The 16,962-nt window shown below is 35.3% G+C and overlaps 2 protein-coding genes across 2 annotated transcripts; one reads left to right on the forward strand and one right to left on the reverse strand.

Annotated features, from left to right (window-relative positions):
• Positions 1 to 393: 393 nt before the first annotated feature.
• On the reverse strand, positions 394 to 2,826 carry LOC127962260 (macrophage mannose receptor 1). The gene is made up of 6 exons (XM_052561809.1): positions 2,501 to 2,826; positions 2,026 to 2,086; positions 1,524 to 1,886; positions 1,050 to 1,397; positions 838 to 929; positions 394 to 769 (listed from the first exon to the last, which is right to left on the reverse strand). The coding sequence occupies exons 2-6, from the start codon at positions 2,060 to 2,062 to the stop codon at positions 662 to 664; spliced, it is 948 nt and encodes a 315-aa protein (XP_052417769.1). The 5' UTR covers positions 2,063 to 2,086; positions 2,501 to 2,826; the 3' UTR covers positions 394 to 661.
• A 9,598-nt stretch (positions 2,827 to 12,424) lies between these two features.
• LOC127961825 (uncharacterized) lies at positions 12,425 to 16,741 on the forward strand. Its single transcript, XM_052561098.1, has 2 exons — positions 12,425 to 12,486; positions 15,008 to 16,741. The coding sequence occupies exons 1-2, from the start codon at positions 12,425 to 12,427 to the stop codon at positions 16,596 to 16,598; spliced, it is 1,653 nt and encodes a 550-aa protein (XP_052417058.1). The 3' UTR covers positions 16,599 to 16,741.
• Positions 16,742 to 16,962: the final 221 nt, after the last annotated feature.

Consider the following 16,962-nt stretch of genomic DNA (forward strand, 5'->3'; position numbering starts at 1 on the left):
GATCTCAGCTTCAGGAATAAACACGTTGCCAACCCAGATCATCTTCTGAGGCTTTCTAAATGCATTCTTGAGCCACACATCTGAAAGTTATTCAATGTCATCTGATCTCAGCATTCATTCACTCGTAATCCAGATCTGGTTATGGTTAAAAACTGGTGTCTAGTTCGCATTGATATTCACCTGTCTTTTAACATACTTCAGACACTTTCTCTGTTTAATCAAGAGGGCAGTTAACAAACACTTTCTACTGGAAAATCATCTCTTAGATCAATGCTGATGATGTTATCATGGCCGTTTAGCTGGAAGATCAGCGAAATAAATCAACAACAACAACATGTATTGATTTGAAGATATTTTAATATTGAACACAACATTATTTTTCTCATTCTACCTTGTTAACGATTTCACTTATAAAGTAACCAAGATTGGTTTCCACAACCAGAAAGGAATCATGCAGTTCATTTATTTTTGTCTCAGTTTAATGTGAATCAAGTATTTCTTAAAGTGTATGTTTGTCAGGTTTACACTAAATTGCATGGACAAAGGGAGAAAGAAATACATCTCACTATAAGCGAAAGACATTAAACCTACGTTATACTACAGGGTTATTATGATAGTAATATTATAAGATATTTAAACCATGCCGTGTTTGAATGATTGCTCATGCTTCGTGTGTGTTTCTCTGCTGCTGGAAGATCTGTCCATCAGGCTGGACTCTCCACGTTACGCTGGACCCAGACATCTGCTGATCTGAGAGGATCTGGTTCATCTGGAGAGCAGATTTCAGCTGTGATTAGTGAGCCAGATCAATCCACTGAGAGTAAAGGTGCATCTCACCTGCTTCTCTATGGCCTCCATCACCGCAGATTCATTCAGAGATCCAGAAGATGTCACTGCAAACCTCACAGTCTGTGTTTTCATCCGTTTCGCTTACAGAAACACAAACATGCACATATTTAAAAGAGAAAAAAATGCAAGGACAGCATCTGACTCCGTTATATAATTTGTGTTATCACATCTTAAAGGACTGAAGCAGAAATGAAACTCACTGCAGAAGAAAGGTAAGGTATGTGAGCATCCATCGTCCCCAATCAATCCAGTCTCATGGACAAACCCGCACTTTTCATTGCCACTGGCATTATCCGGCTGTCCGTCGGCCCATTTCACAGACAGCCAGATCACTTTGCTCTGGTCCGACCACAGCCACAGGTTCTTGGACAAGCCGATCCAGGCCTCATACTTAAAGTAGACGTATTTAAGCTGAATTTCCAGGGCGTTGTTATCGCTGGAGTCACTGATGAAGGCCAGGTCTTTGTACTTGCTCCTGCAGTATCGCTGAGCATCACTCCAGCTCAGACTGTTATGGTTAAAAATAAATTTGCCTGACATGCTATTTCCTGTAAAGATTTTGTGTTTTAGTCAGAATGGGAAAAAAATGCAGTTTGAATGCAATGCAACTCATTTTATAGAAAAGTATCCGCCAAATGCATGAATGCAAAGATGTTTACAAATGCAAATCTTACCTTGGTAGCAAAAAAAATGTTTTTGTTCGTCACAAGAAGCAACATGCCATTCCCCGGAGTTTCTGATCAGGCCACACATCCTCTGAGTCCTGGAGCTGGTGTCTTCCCCGGACGCCCAGTTACTGTATGCTAGGGTTTGATCCTGGTAAGACCAGCGCCAATCAAACAGACCATCATACAGTCCCATCCAGGCCTTGTTTTGGAAATTCCCGGCGGCTGCGACCTCCTGTATCTTATATCTGTCCTCATCGCTCTGAATCGTGGCCAGGTCCACGTGATACTGCTTGCAGTACGATTGGGCTTCGGTCCAAGTCTTCGCTTCTTGGATGAGAATGAAGTAGCACGAGGTCTTTGAGAAAAGGCCTGTCGACAGCACAGCGTTCACATAAACAGCGGAAGAAAAACACAAGAATCACGTCTAGTTTCATTTTGTTTCCATCCTGGCACATTTCTGAGTTGTTTTTATATGTACATATAAAATATACATGTGAAGCAAACTCACCCAGTAAAAAAAGTAAGAGAAATGTTTTCGGGATCATCTCTATTGCTCACAGCTTTGTTCACTGAAATACATAAAAATATAATCATTGAAAAATAGTAGTTTTTTTTTTTTTGGTTGGTTGGTTGGAATAGAAAAAAAAATAAACATATTAATATGTCCTTTAATATGACTCAAAAGTATAAAATGATGAAAACTTTTCAGTGCACTAAAATTAAAAGTCTCAAATTAAACTCTTATGAAAAAAAGACATCTTGAATGCAATTGAATGACAAGAATTGAATGTTAAGAACACACATTATAAGATTATATGGTAAAGATGACATTTTGCAATCATGTCAGTTTTCAATCACAGGTTACATGAAAACAAACAAACAAAAATGTTAAGTGACAAACGAGCAAGAGAGACATATACAACACGATCTCCATCACAGCAGATCATCAGAACAGCTGTGTTCCTGATATAAATGTTGGTTACCTTTGCTGGAAATCTGGTCCGGAGCAGTAGTTCAGTGTGGAGACAGAGAGACTGATTTCCATTCTGACTTTACTGCGACATGAGGGTCTTTATTTAAATGGCAGAGCATGAAAATCACCAGTAACTGAACTCTGCCATAGGAAAATCCAGCATTTTTACATACTTATGAAAATTGCATTTTCCTGCTGTTTTCTTAACAAACGTCACTCATAACAGAATGAAATCCTATCGCAGAGGCACGGTCATTTCTGAGACCTTGTCACAAATCCATTGTTTTTGACATTTTGTATTATCTTGGCTACTATGTTCACACTAAAAACTGTAAAAAAAAAAAAAAAAAAAAAAAAAAAAAGAGAAAAAAGAAAAACAGCTTGTTGAAAACTTGTTATGAGTCTTTACTGTGTTTATTTGCCTTGAATGGATAAATGTGAAAAAAAGTGGTATGAATGACTATAGTGTGATTATTTTTTTGCAAAATATTTTTTTTTCTTTATATGATATATGTGTGTGCTGTGTATATTTATTGTGTTTATATATAAATACATATATAAAGAGTATATTTAGAAAATATTTATATTAATGTAATATATATGTATATATTTAATACATAAACATAACATACACACACACACACATATACATTATGTAAAAAAAAAAAAAAAAAAAAAATACATGTCATAATTTGTTTGACCGCACTACTATTGAACCATTTTCCCTCAATAACTGTTAACAAATTTCACAAATATTACAAAGAAGTGGCAAGTAACACAATTGATTAAATGTTAAGTGTCAAGCGCACATGTAAACATACGAATAAGCATGGGCATAAACACATGAAACATAAAAAAGGTATCTGAACATACAACCTATACATCTACAACATGTAATCTATTTAAACAAACCTATATAAACCTACATAGCTAACCTTAACGTGATACATACATACTGAGCATAAAACTTGAGATGTACAGTGGACAAACAGTGCTGAGGTACAGAATATACAGAGTACAACAGAGACATTCAGGACAAAAACTTGTACAGTTCAGTAAAATCCACCACTGTCCTGTTTTGTGCAAATAAATTATTCAACATTCCATCACTTTGATAAGAAAAACTTATTTTCCTGGTTAATATTGACAGGACTTCTTTTAAGAAACAACTTTATTCCCAGGTCGTTTGTTGTTGTTGTTATTATTATTATTTGTATTTTTCAATTGCTGTTTTGTTCCTCATGAAATTCTTGACCTTTGCAATTACTGTGTAATTTTTAAATGATGTCACTACAGGGACAGCAAACATAATAGCTAATAATTGGTCAAATGCAAATGCATTATGCATATTTAATGTCACCATCTGAATGATTTACTGGTTATTTTCATGCTCTGCGATGCTATTTGAATAAAGAGCAAAAGTCCAAATGGAAATCAGGCTCTTTGTGTCCGTACTGAAACATTTTGCATCTTGAGAACAACACAAAGATTTGCATGAAGGGTGATAAGGCACTTCATCTGTGGAAAGGACATGAACCTTGGTAAGGAAGGAAGGTCAAATGTGGTTCAATAAAATATATTAACAATAAAACAACAGTAAATATATAAAGTTGCATAGACATCATTGTAAAGGTTGCAATTGTATCACAAACAAACTGTTCAAGGGAAATGATTCATCAGTGAGTTAAGATCTGCACACAACAATCCACATCACATGACCTCAAGAATGCAATAGTAATGATATTACATCCATCAAGATCACACTTTTACACTTCACCTTGACAGCTCCACTCAAATGATCGAAGTCTGAGGGCACTGTAAGAATCAGGGATATTCTTTTATTCACTACTAGTAAAATGGCATTTATAAAAGCAAACAGATATTTAATTGAAGTTCTAAATTACAAATCGTTTGTCCAAATGTCTTGATTTGAAATTAAGCAAGTGAAAATATACTCCTTACACTATCTGTAAGCAGAATACCAGAATCAATTCCTACCATTGCTACCATCATATACCTCTCATACGGATATACTCACCTGCATCACTTCCCCGTCTGCTTATATACCTATTTTAACAAATTCACTATCAACTAACCTTCTGTTCCCCAGTCTGTGTGTTAAAGAAAGATGACAGCGGCTGAGGACAGGCTGTGGGCGTTGCGGCAGAGTGGTCGGATGTTGGAGGGGTATGTGGAGGAATTCCTCGAGCTTCCCAACTGGGTGAGCTGGCATGACTCTGCTCTGTTGGGGCTGGATGATGAGTTATCCCCCTTCCATGGATAACTCCAGTTTGTCAGCCATTTATATGGCAAGCCAAATTTACATTAACGTGGCAAGCCTTCCAGTACCAAAGTGCCCTCCAGTGCAAGCACCCCATAAGTGCATCCCTGTTCCTGGTGGGCCCAGGGCAGGCTCCTGTTCCCCAGTTAGGAAATGAGAGGGTGGAGGATGAACTGCCCCTCCTCCTCCCTCCAACGCCTCGGCTGGTCCCATCAAGTCCTCCTTCATCTCCTGTTCCCCTGTTATGCCCAGAAGAAGCTCCTGAATCTCCTGAGTCTCCGCTGGTTTCGCCCAGCAGTAAAGATCTTCATGAACTCTAGACAGTAATGGTGGCAATCTGAATAAAAATCCGGCATCCTAGTTTTCCTCATCTACTTTGTACTTTGTGATCAACAAACAAGGTCTGCACGATAAATTGCATGCGACTGTCATGCTCTATATTACATTCATTACAAGAATCATGTTCAATTATGAATGTGATATTGCATAGCTTGTCAATGTTTTTATTAATACCATTTATGCTATTGTTAATACAGCACTTAAAACTAGTTAACTAAATGAATATAGCATGGCAAAGACGAATTCACTTTTGGAAATTGAATTTAAGGGAAATATCATTTTGGAATTTGTGTGGTCTAATGTGATGTTGTTTGTGTTCTTGTTCATGATGAAATGTTGTTTCATTGCTGTAATTAATTTTTAACATTAACAAGATAACACATTATATTAATTTTGGATGCAATGACCGATGAATGTATTTTTAGTCAAGTCAAGTCAAGTCACGTTTATTTATATAGCTCTTTAAACAAAATACATTGGTTCAAAGCAACTGAACAACATTCATTAGGAAAACAGTGTGTCAATAATGTAAAATGAAAGTTAAAGACAGTTCATAATTGAATTCAGTGATGTCATCTCTGTTCAGTTGAAATAGTGTCTGTGCATTTATTTGCAATCAGTCAACGATATCGCTGTAGATGAAGTGACCCCAACTAAGCAAGCCAGAGGCGACAGCGGCAAGGAACCGAAACTCCATCAGTGACAGAATGGAGAAAAAAACCAGGTTCAGTTGGGGTCAGTTCTCCTCTGACCAGACGAAACCAGTAGTTCAATTCCAGGCTGCAGCAAAGTCAGATTGTGCAGAAGAATCATCTGTTTCCTGTGGTCTTGTCCTGGTGGTCCTCTGAGACAAGGTATTTACAGGGGATCTGTATCTGGGGCTCTAGTTGTCCTGGTCTCCGCTGTCTTTCAGGGCAGTAGAGGTCCTTTCTAGGTGCTGATCCACCATCTGGTCTGGATACGTACTGGATCCGGGTGACTGCAGTGACCCTCTGATCTGGACACAGACTGGATCTGGTGGCTACGGGACCTCGGAACAAGAGAGAAACAGACTAATATTAGCGTAGATGCCATTCTTCTAATGATGTAGCAAGTACATAGGGTGTTATGTGAAGTGTTCCCGGTTCCGGTTTACCTAATTAATGCAGCCTAAAAATCCTTTAACGGATTTGGATATTAAAAACATATTAGTATGTTTTAGTCCAGTGCCTGTATATAAGATTAGTATTGACCAAGTTCAAAGGCTGTCATATGTGCATCAACTTGCTATGTTGTGTATTTTCATCAGTTTCAATATGAAAAATAACTTTCATATGGATCCGATGGACTTATTGCATTTTGAGAAAAAAAAAAAAAAAAAAATAGTACAACTTTATAATAAAACTTTGAAAATCAAAACTGGATTAAATTTTTTTATGTTATTGTAACTTATTGCTACGTGACAGTTTGACAACCAAATTCTTCATTCATATATATATATATATATATATATATATATATATATATATATATATATATATATATATATATATATATATATATATATATATATATATATGTGTGTGTGTGTGTGTGTGTGTGTGTGTGTGTGTGTGTGTTGTTGTTGTTGTTTTTGCCAAAATTACTTGTCTGACATCATTTTTAAGGAATTAAAAACTGTAAGAGAACTTAGAACCAATAAAGTCCACAAAGTCTAATAAAACATGGAAAACATTTCACTCTCACATTCACCAGATGGAGCTATAAAGCAAGGGATGGATGGATTATGAGCCAGACAAGTCATCATCATCATCATCATCATCATTATTATTATTATTATTATTATTAAATTAACAGATGTTCTATTCATAAAATAATGATATATTTACTGAAAAAAATAGTTTATAAAGTTTTTCCAGAATTTGCTAGTAAATTTCAGGAAACATTGCATTAAATATTCAATTCTGAAGTTAAAATCATGTTCTTGTTAAATATGCTACAACAACCTTTGCTTTTTTATAACTTCAATTATTATTATTATTATTATTTTTTTAATTGTCATTGCTGTTCAGTATTTCGCTGCAGGCAAACACTTAGGCTACACATGCAAACTTGTTTCCTCCTGAATATTCTAGTCTGGCTACTCTAACCTGTGTCATACCTCCACTGATGACACATCTGGAATTTATGAAAGAATCTATTGTAACCAGTTTTTTTGTTGTTTTTGTTCTTCTAAATATAGTCTTGAATTAGACATACTTAACTTCCTGGAGTGTGTAACCATGTTTCTTCAAAACAGTGAGGTTGCATATTTTAAAACATCCAAGATCAGATTTCAGATAAAAATCAGACAAAAAGTTTAATTTGGAACATATAAAATAAAATGTAAGTATTTTGAGCAAAGCAGTTTTAGGCAATTCATGTCTCGCATGTGAATTTAGATCATACCGTAAATGCTGAGTTATACACTTATTTTTTCAAGCATACATCTAGCTTTTTCTTTTAATGTAGAGAAACATGATTGTGCACCTTTAATTATTACAAAGACCAGATATCAGAGATTAGTTTATTTCCATGTGAGCACAGAGAGTGTTTACTGTAACTCTCAGAGATAACTGGATGCCACTCGTCCAGTCACATTTTTCAGCTTCCAGTTAGAAAGACATCTTGACAGCTTTGTAAAGCCATCATTCAACCTCATTCATATTTTTGCACATATTGGTATGTTCTTGAAACTGAATGCAGTGCGAATTTACCAACAGCCATAAAAATTATATATATAAAAAAAATATCCAGCATGACCACCACAGATGAATGTTCAATTATCATAAAGATGATCAGAGGTGAAGAAAAGATCATTATTCACCCTTATGTTGCTCCAAACCTCTACACTCTCATTTTCTGTGAAACAAACTTAAGTTTTTGTCAAGAAATTTTGCATAGGGGCTATTTTTCACTCCAAACTATGCAAAAACCTGGTGACACTTCTGTCCATGCGCAGTATTTAAAACAAGCAAGATAAAAACATGAGAAGATCAACCAATCAGAGCATTTTTGTGCTTGAGTGTACTTTGTTGTTTATGATGGAAGAATTCAGTCAGCAAGCGCACTATGAACATAAAAACTCAGGTGTCTCAGCGATGACTCATCTGAACGCCTCTGACTGGACATTGCATTCATAAACTCAACATACTCGTGTGTGATTGGATATAATGCAAAACACTGTAAAAAATGCAGAAAAAGAATCATGGTGCAACACTGAGCATATCTAAATTTATTGCTACAGTCAACACTTTTCTTTTTAATTTCATCTTATTCGCGACTGCTGTCATGGATTTAGTTTAACTGTATAGCAGCCTTTTTGTCCACATATGTTGCCATAGTTTCTAAAAGGGAAACTGATAGCATGGAAATTACATCATTGATAGGCGACAATGAACCGGGAAGAGCCATTATTTAAAATGGAAATTTCTCTGGATTTACAAATAATTGGGAACTTTTCAGATAACATAAGTACACAACTGCATGAAATATATAACACAGTGCAATTTTATTTTTATTTATATTTATTTTAACTTTCATATTGTGCCTTTAATGTTCTCTGTGAATATCATCATTCAAAGCATTTTTTGTCTTCAATAATTCGGCTAGACTTTAGCTGGATGCTTTTGTCCAAATTAGGGACTGCTTGGGGCATCCCGAGTTATATTTCTTCTGTGATGCATATGTGGATTTTCTGCACGAGGCTGCCCTCAGGTGTCCAGAATGAATGAAACAGACTTCATATGTGTATGTAGCACTAAATAATGGCCAATCCATAAAAATAACACTTTTCTCTAAATAAATTTGAAGTAGACATATAATAAACAATGTTTTTATACAGTATAAATAAGTGTACACAAGTTTTAACAAAAGTGTACTGTTTTTACTCCTTTACGTTAAGTAGCATTCTGTTCGGTGTTTCTATCTCTAAGTATTATGTTTATGATGGCATTCGTTGACCCTTCCGTCTCTGTGGATTATCTCTGTATTGGATGTTATTAAACTACATTAATTCAACCATTGTACCTTCCTCGAGACAGCCATGACAGGTCTAAAGTAAAAATTAATAATGTTGTTTTAATGCAACAAAAAATCTTTCATTTGCAAGCATAAAAAAAAAAAAAAAAACACATGCACACATAAACATGTGTATCCTATCATTTTATTGAAAGCCCACTTGACAGTTTTCTTGTTAAACGAACCAGTATTTCTTTTAAAGCTGACATTTCATCCAGAAACTCAACGCAGAGACTGATGTGTAAGAATAGGTATACATTTGTTTAATAGCTAAAGTGCATCTCTATTTTTTTTTTTTTTTTTTTTTTTTTGACAGCTAATACTTCTAATAAATTCTACTCTTCTGCTGTTACGCTTCAAAAAATTAATACATAATACATAATTTTACAATTTCAAAATATCATATCACTCAATAAGGAAATGAATTATTTTGCTGTTTTACCATTATGGATTTTACTTTATTATTATCATTGTTACTAGCTGAACAATTTTTTCAAATATATATCACATTTGTTTGGGGTTTTTTGTTTGCTTTGTTTTGTTTTTCCTGTAGTATTTACTTCACCAAATATTTTTTTACGGCACTATGTGAATGAAGTTTATTGTAAAATGCTTTACTCCAGAATAAAACAACTTGACTGAATTCATCTCAGTCTGTATTCATCTATTCAACATTCATCATTTTTTTAAAATAAAAGTAGAGAAACATAATTCTGCAGCTTTAAAGAACAAAGGTCAGATATCAAAGATGAGTTTGTTTCCTTATAAGCACAGAGCGTGTTTACTGTATCTCACAGAGATAGTTTGAGGTCACTCATCCAGTTGCATTTTTCAGCTTCCATCTACAAAGAAATCATGCAACTGCTGTGTTTTGGTTATACAACTTTTTTACTTCAGCAATCCAGAAAATCAGAAAGTCATAGATTAACAAACAGATTTGTTATATACAAAACATATAACTTCACATAAAAAAAAAAAAAAAGTACACTCATGGTAATTAAAGGTTTTTATTTATTTTCCTGTAAACAGACTGCAGAGTGAAGGCAAAGTTCTTCTGCGAGGAACACATTTAGTCCAGTGATCACCATGAGTGTTCAGTTAGTGGAAATTCATGTGCTTCCCCACGAAGCTGGATGAAATGAGGAGAAACGCTGAAGCTGAAGAAGTCAAAAAGTTGGTTTGACAAAACTTTTCCTGACTGGGAAATAACTGAATCTAACAGAGTGAGCAAAGAAAGCAGAAACCTGCTGCTTACAATTACTGTCTACACAGATGTTCCTACAAAACTTTAGATTTCACTTTATACTTTTCTAACATAGGTATAATATACTTATACTTTCATAACGGCTTATATTTTTCATTAAAACTGACATTTAACAACAACAACAAAAAATAATAATAAAAAAGGCAGGGTTGTGATTTGTCATATTTAATTTCATTATACCCAGAGTGAAGATAATCAGACTATTATGTGGAAATATTGCCTAAATCACATGCATTTTAAAAATGAAAATGAAAAGAGGGTTGCAGCCTATTTAAATATAAAAATATATAATAGTCATGGTTTTAGCAAATATCCACTTACCAAAATCATGACAACATATATTTTTGCTATAAAAATAATTTCTAATATAGTATGACCACTTAAACTGTGCTGGGAAGTGGCATACATTAGAAATGGCATCCCCATTTGCAGGAGAAAGACAATGTTGGGCATGTAGATATGTTGACCCAGAAAGAAGGGGGCGATATAAGAGGGAAACAAAAAAATACAATTTTAAGGAAATGTATCCCTTCAAATGTGTCAAAGTCTTCAACCCCATCACCCCTTGTCACATTAATATATAAATTAGAAAAATTATGATAAATGTTACAATTGTTAACATTAAATTGCTATGAAAGACACATGAGCAGCAGGCAGATGTTTGTTTTTATAACAAGTTTTGTGTAAAATCCTTTTTAAACCAATATAATTTTATCTGTTACAGGGTTGAAAAAAAAAAGGTATTTAATGAAGTGGGGAAATATGATTTTTGGAGGTTTGATATAATGTTGTAGGGTAGCCTATTTTAGAAAATTAATCATATGTAGTTAAAAAAAAAAAAAAAAAAAAAAATATATATATATATATATCCAGGTTGAAATGTCATTGAATCCCAGGAATGACCCAATTACATTTCCTGAACTATTTTATTATTATTATTATTATTATTATTATTATTATTATTATTATTATTATTATTATTATTATTATTTCAGCTATAAATATGTTTAAATGAAAATGAAAAGAGGCTCTGGTGTTTGAGACTTTATTTAATAACTGGTGTTATTAACCTTATTGTAAATATACTGTGCATACAGTGAGGATAACTGGAAAGGATGACGAAGTACTTACAAAGTAAGTCCCAACTTTACGTTCTTTTATTGAGTATTTTATTAGTATTGAGAGAAGGCCACATTGATGTGTGTGTGTGTGCATGTGAAAATCCACAGTTTCTGAAGCGCAGAGGGAATATTATATAAACGTTTTCCTCTTCAGGTGATGAATGTTCATTGTCTTATAATGAAGAAAAGACTAATTGTTGAATTACTACTAGTTAGTACTGTAGCCACTTACTGTCTGGTTTCACAGATTTAACAAAGTTAGACAAATAAAACCAGCCTGCATATTATTTTTAATCACGTGACAGACTGAACTGGTTTTACTGGAAAAACAGAACAGGAAAGAGGTTTCTATGATAGTTGTGACATTTCAGATATGAGTCAAAACTCTGCTGTGAGAACTCACAACAACATGGTCTCAGATGGGGTAAGTAGCCTAAGCTATTAATGCATGCTCTCTCACAAACAAAATTTTCAATAAATAGTTCAGGAACACATTTTAAAACAGGCTAAATATACTTTCATTTATGTGAAAATATTTTTCTTTCTTTCTTTCTTTCTTTCTTTCTATGGCTTATGCAAGCTAGTTGAGTAGAAGTTGAATTGATATTTATGTGGATTTTTAATTTTTTTTTAATTTTATTTATTATTTGTAAATTGTGAATTTAAATAAAAATATCACTATACAGGCTGCAAAACTAGCTTTACTAGTAGATACAGAATTTTTTTTCAGAATTTTGCAAAAATAAAAAATAAAGACACAAGACATTGTGAGAAGTGTGTTTTATATATGTTTTTTTTTTTTTTTTTTTTAGGTTTGGAACAACATAAGTGAAAGTAAATGAAATCATGATTTGCATTTAAGGATAGACTAACATTTTAACCCCAGCAACAATGGATTTATCCAGAAACCGCTGTCAGCGCAGCAGCAGCATGAGTGACGGTCCTAAAACACAGTGAGAGAATGTTCTAATGGATTATTTGAATAATAATAAAAAAAAAAATGGTTGTATTAAAGGGGTAGTTCACTTTCAAATTAAATTTTGATATGTTTTAGCTTACCTCAAGGGCATCCAAGATGTAGGTGTCTTTTTCTTTGCAGTATTTTCCATTTTGATATTTTTAGGTCAAACTGTTCTTGTCTGTGAGTCATATAATGCAGGTCTATGGTCACCACCTCAAAGAGCATGCACAGAGAAAACTAAATTAAACAATTCCCCATCGTAAGTACACATTGATGATCTAAGACAAGAAACGAGCGGTTTGTGTGAGAAAATGAACAGTATTTATATTATTTTTACCTCTTATACGCAACCACGTCCAAGTGATCTGAGGGCGCGCGCGTTTCCTAGTGTTTGACGTGTGCGCGTGTTCTGGCTTAGTCTGCGCAAGCGCCAGAAAGCACAGGAAGTGATCTCTCATGCGTGTACGTCACTCATTGTTGACACAGAGATTTCCGAAGTGTTACCTTTCACTGTGAAGATCTGCACATATTTAGACACGAAGGAAATCGCAATGGAAGAGGATTTCGATATATCAATAGACAACGTTGAATTTTTTTCACAACCATATTTATTTGAACCAGAATACACAGATCAAGAACTCAGAGCGATGGAGGAAGCATCCGCTGCAGCAGCACGTCTTCAAGCCTCAGAGAGACAGAGATCTCTTTAAAATTATTGGTGTTTTAGTAGCAAGTGTTGTGAGATGCCAACCGAAGTGGAGAGCATATGTTGTCACGAATAGAACATAGCAATGCCACAACTACAAGACGAGGACATTGACAGTATGGCATCACACACCTGCCTGACTGAAGATCATGAGTTTTCACCGCTGTTGAGCCGCAGCATTTAGTGTTTAGTTTGCCAAGGCCAAATGTCCCAATGGCACGTTGTCTATTGAGTGAGGTGTTGTATTTTTATTAGTATCGCAACGATATGGCTTGCGCAGTCTAAGCCAGAACACACGCACACATCACACACCAGGAAGCACGCGTGACCTCAGATCACTTGGACGTTTTCTCACACAAACCTCTCGTTTCCTATCTTAGGCCACCAATGTGTACTTATGATTAGGGATGCACCGGTAGACCGGCCATAAATGGTAACCGGACGGTTTTTGCTTAAAATATGCGATCGGCAATCGGCCGGTTTTTGGTCTTTTTTCAGCCAATTTTTCAGAAAGTGCGCCCATGTGCACATACCACACTGTAATCGTTTGCTATGTCATTAGTGTAGAAGTATTTTGAAATCTGTGTGCAGGACACGGGAAGCCTTTTAGCGCTGGAAGAGCAGAGCTACAAGTCTGAAGCACAGATAGCAGGAAGTGATCAGCCGTTGGTGTACTGGCGCACAAATAAGAGCCCCTTTACTTCGCGCACTAAAGCTGCGTGTCACGAGCATATGCAGTACCGGTCCGCGCACTGAACACGAGTACACCATGAAGAGATGTTCAGATCAACTTCTCACGTGTTGGATGAGAAACAAAACGGACTAAACTGTGACAAAACTGATTTCTTTTTTTGTATTAGACCTTTGTTTTTATTTAAAACCAAATTCAAAAACTAAAATACTGAATGCTAATTAAGAAACATCTTATTGAATGTGTATTGATTGTGTTGTTTGGACTATAGAACTATGCAGTTATTGCCTTTAATTTCACATGGTTACAGTTAATCTTTTAATTTAAGGCCAGTTCTATGTAGTTTCAACCCAATTCAAAAACAAAAGCTGAATGCTGATGTCTGTACCATCTATGTTTGTATTGAATGTACTCACTGTTCTCACAGTTACTGCTGTTGATTTCAGATGGTTACGGTTATTGTTTTCAATAGCCAAAAGCCAGTTTGGGCTATTAAATACCAAATACACATCTTGTTTATGCATACTGTCCTTCTTTCTTGTTTGTTGCTTAAAGATAAAAAAATAATAATAATAATAATAAAAATTGGAAATCGGTATCGGAATCGGCCAGTTTGCTTGTAAAAAAAAAAATAAAATCGGTATTGGAATTGGCCATGAAATATCATGATCGTGCATCCCTACTTATGATGGGGAATTGTTTAATTTGGACTTCTCTGTGCATGCTCTTTGAGGTGGTGACCATAGACCTGCATTATATGAGTGACATACAAGAACAGTTTGACCTAAAAATATCAAAATGGAATCTACTGTGGAAAAAAAAGACACCTACGTCTTGAAAGCCCTTGAGGTAAGATAAAACATACCAACATTTCATTTGAAAGTGAACTATCCCTTTAAGGCTGGTCTGGCTGGAGGTATATGTTGAACTTGGACATACTGATTATATTTGTGAGGACTTTTTGGATTAAAACAATGTTTCTAGTAATTGGAATTCAATGTTCTTGCTCAAAATTAATGTAATGTTTACATTTTAAATCATTACAAAATGGTTGTTGGGTATTTAGAGTTAATTTCTTTTTCACAAACACTTTTTGACTCTATTTTAAATTTACAGAAAGCCTAAGCTGCCACAACGCAGGTTTTCTCTGCTTCAGAGAGGTTCTCCAAAGCGATTTCGTCTACACACAGAGAGGAAAGTTATTGATGAAAATGGAAAAGTCAGAAAATGGACTTATAGGAAAAGAGATGCCAGCAAACCAAACAAAATCATTCTGTTGGTGGGAGAGACTGGCGTTGGCAAGACCACCGTCATCAACACTATGGTCAACTACTTACTGAATGTGAAGTTTGAGGATCAAATATGGTATGAAATCACAGAAGAAGCACCCAGAGATCAATCAGAATCACAAACCTCAGAAATCACTGTGTATGAGGTCTTTCCTGTTAAGAGTACCATGTCTCTCACCATCATTGATACTCCAGGCTACGGAGACACTAGAGGACTGGACAAAGATCTGGAGGTTGCTGAGAATTTAGCCACTCTGTTTCAGAGTAATGATGGAGTTCATGAAGTTGATGCCATCTGTTTCGTGACTCAAGCATCCAAGAATCGTCTCTCAGACAGACAGCATTACATCATTAGTTCAATTCTGTCTTTGTTCGGAAAAGACATTGTGGACAATATTGTGTTTTTAATCACACACTCTGATGGTTTGCCACCAAAAAATGCCATCAGCGCCATTAAAAAAGCTAAAATCCCCTGCAGAAAAGATAAAAATGGTGATCCTGTTTATTTCTCATTCAACAACCGGCAGGCTGAAGATCGTCACACCAATGAACGTCACGTTCGTGCTCAAAGAGATGCCTGGGAAGACAGTGTAGACGGCATGAAGGATTTCCTTCAGACTCTGAATGAAATGAACAGGAGAAGTTTAGAGCAGACATCAGATGTCCTTACCGAGCGCATTAGATTTGAAGCATCCATCAGCAACTTACAGCTACGAGTTCAAGAGAAAGAGCAGAAAAAGGCTGAAAAAATTCAGATTCAGGAGGCAGTGATGGATAACAAGACAAAAGTTGAGCAAAGTATAAACTTTAGTTTTAAAGTAAACAAGACAGAAAAAATGAAGGTTCCGATTGAGAGCAAGTCATGGAAGCACAGGAAGGCTACGACCTGCACTGTCTGTGAGGAAAACTGTCATGAGTTTGACTGCTGGTGGAGTTCAAATCCCAGTAAATGTGAAGTCATGAAAAACGGGTTCTGCACCGTGTGCTCAGGGAAGTGTCACCACAGCAAACACGTCAAGGAAAATAAGAAATACGTCATCAGAAACTCCAGCATGCAGTTTGAATTTGATTCCATAAAAAAGGAATATGAAACATCCAAAGAACAAACCAAAACATATTTACTACTAATGCAACACCTTGAGAAAGATCTCAAAGAGATTGAAACCCATAAGTCAGTTCTTTTGTGCGAAGCTTACAAGACCATCAAGCATCTGTCTCAGATCGCATTAAAACCAGATTCTGCCTTCACTCTTCAGCATCTGGACTTCTTCATCCCCAGAGCGAGGGAGGCTGGGAAAGAAAACTGGGCCCGAGAGCTGGAGGAAATGAGGAGAAAAGCTGAAGCTGAAGAAGTGAATAAAGATGCTCTGAGTTATCTTAAAGCTGGTTTGACAAAACTTTTTCTGACTGCAAAATGATTGATTCCAGACCTTCTATAAACTAAAGTTGCTTTTCAGTCTCTAGGTTACACAAACCATTTGGTTAACTAAAAAATTTACAATTGTATACTAAATGTAGAAACGTCTACTATGAAACTGTACCATCAAATTTTGAAACATGTTGTACTATTACATAAATGAGTATTATGTTTAATGTTGTAGGATACTGTGTTACACACCTATGACAATAAAATAAAATATTAGTAATTTTCCTGTTTATGCTCTCAAACTGCAAACTGACAAAGGCATGATCCTGTTTTCAGGTAGCAGCAGTATAATCAATGTAATTACTTTAAACTAATTAAATGACACAGACAGACTACAGTTTTGCCAAATGCCTTAC

The sequence above is a fragment of the Carassius gibelio genome, chromosome B7 (assembly GCF_023724105.1).
Source record: "Carassius gibelio isolate Cgi1373 ecotype wild population from Czech Republic chromosome B7, carGib1.2-hapl.c, whole genome shotgun sequence".
In the NCBI taxonomy this organism is placed as follows: Eukaryota; Metazoa; Chordata; class Actinopteri; order Cypriniformes; family Cyprinidae; genus Carassius; species Carassius gibelio.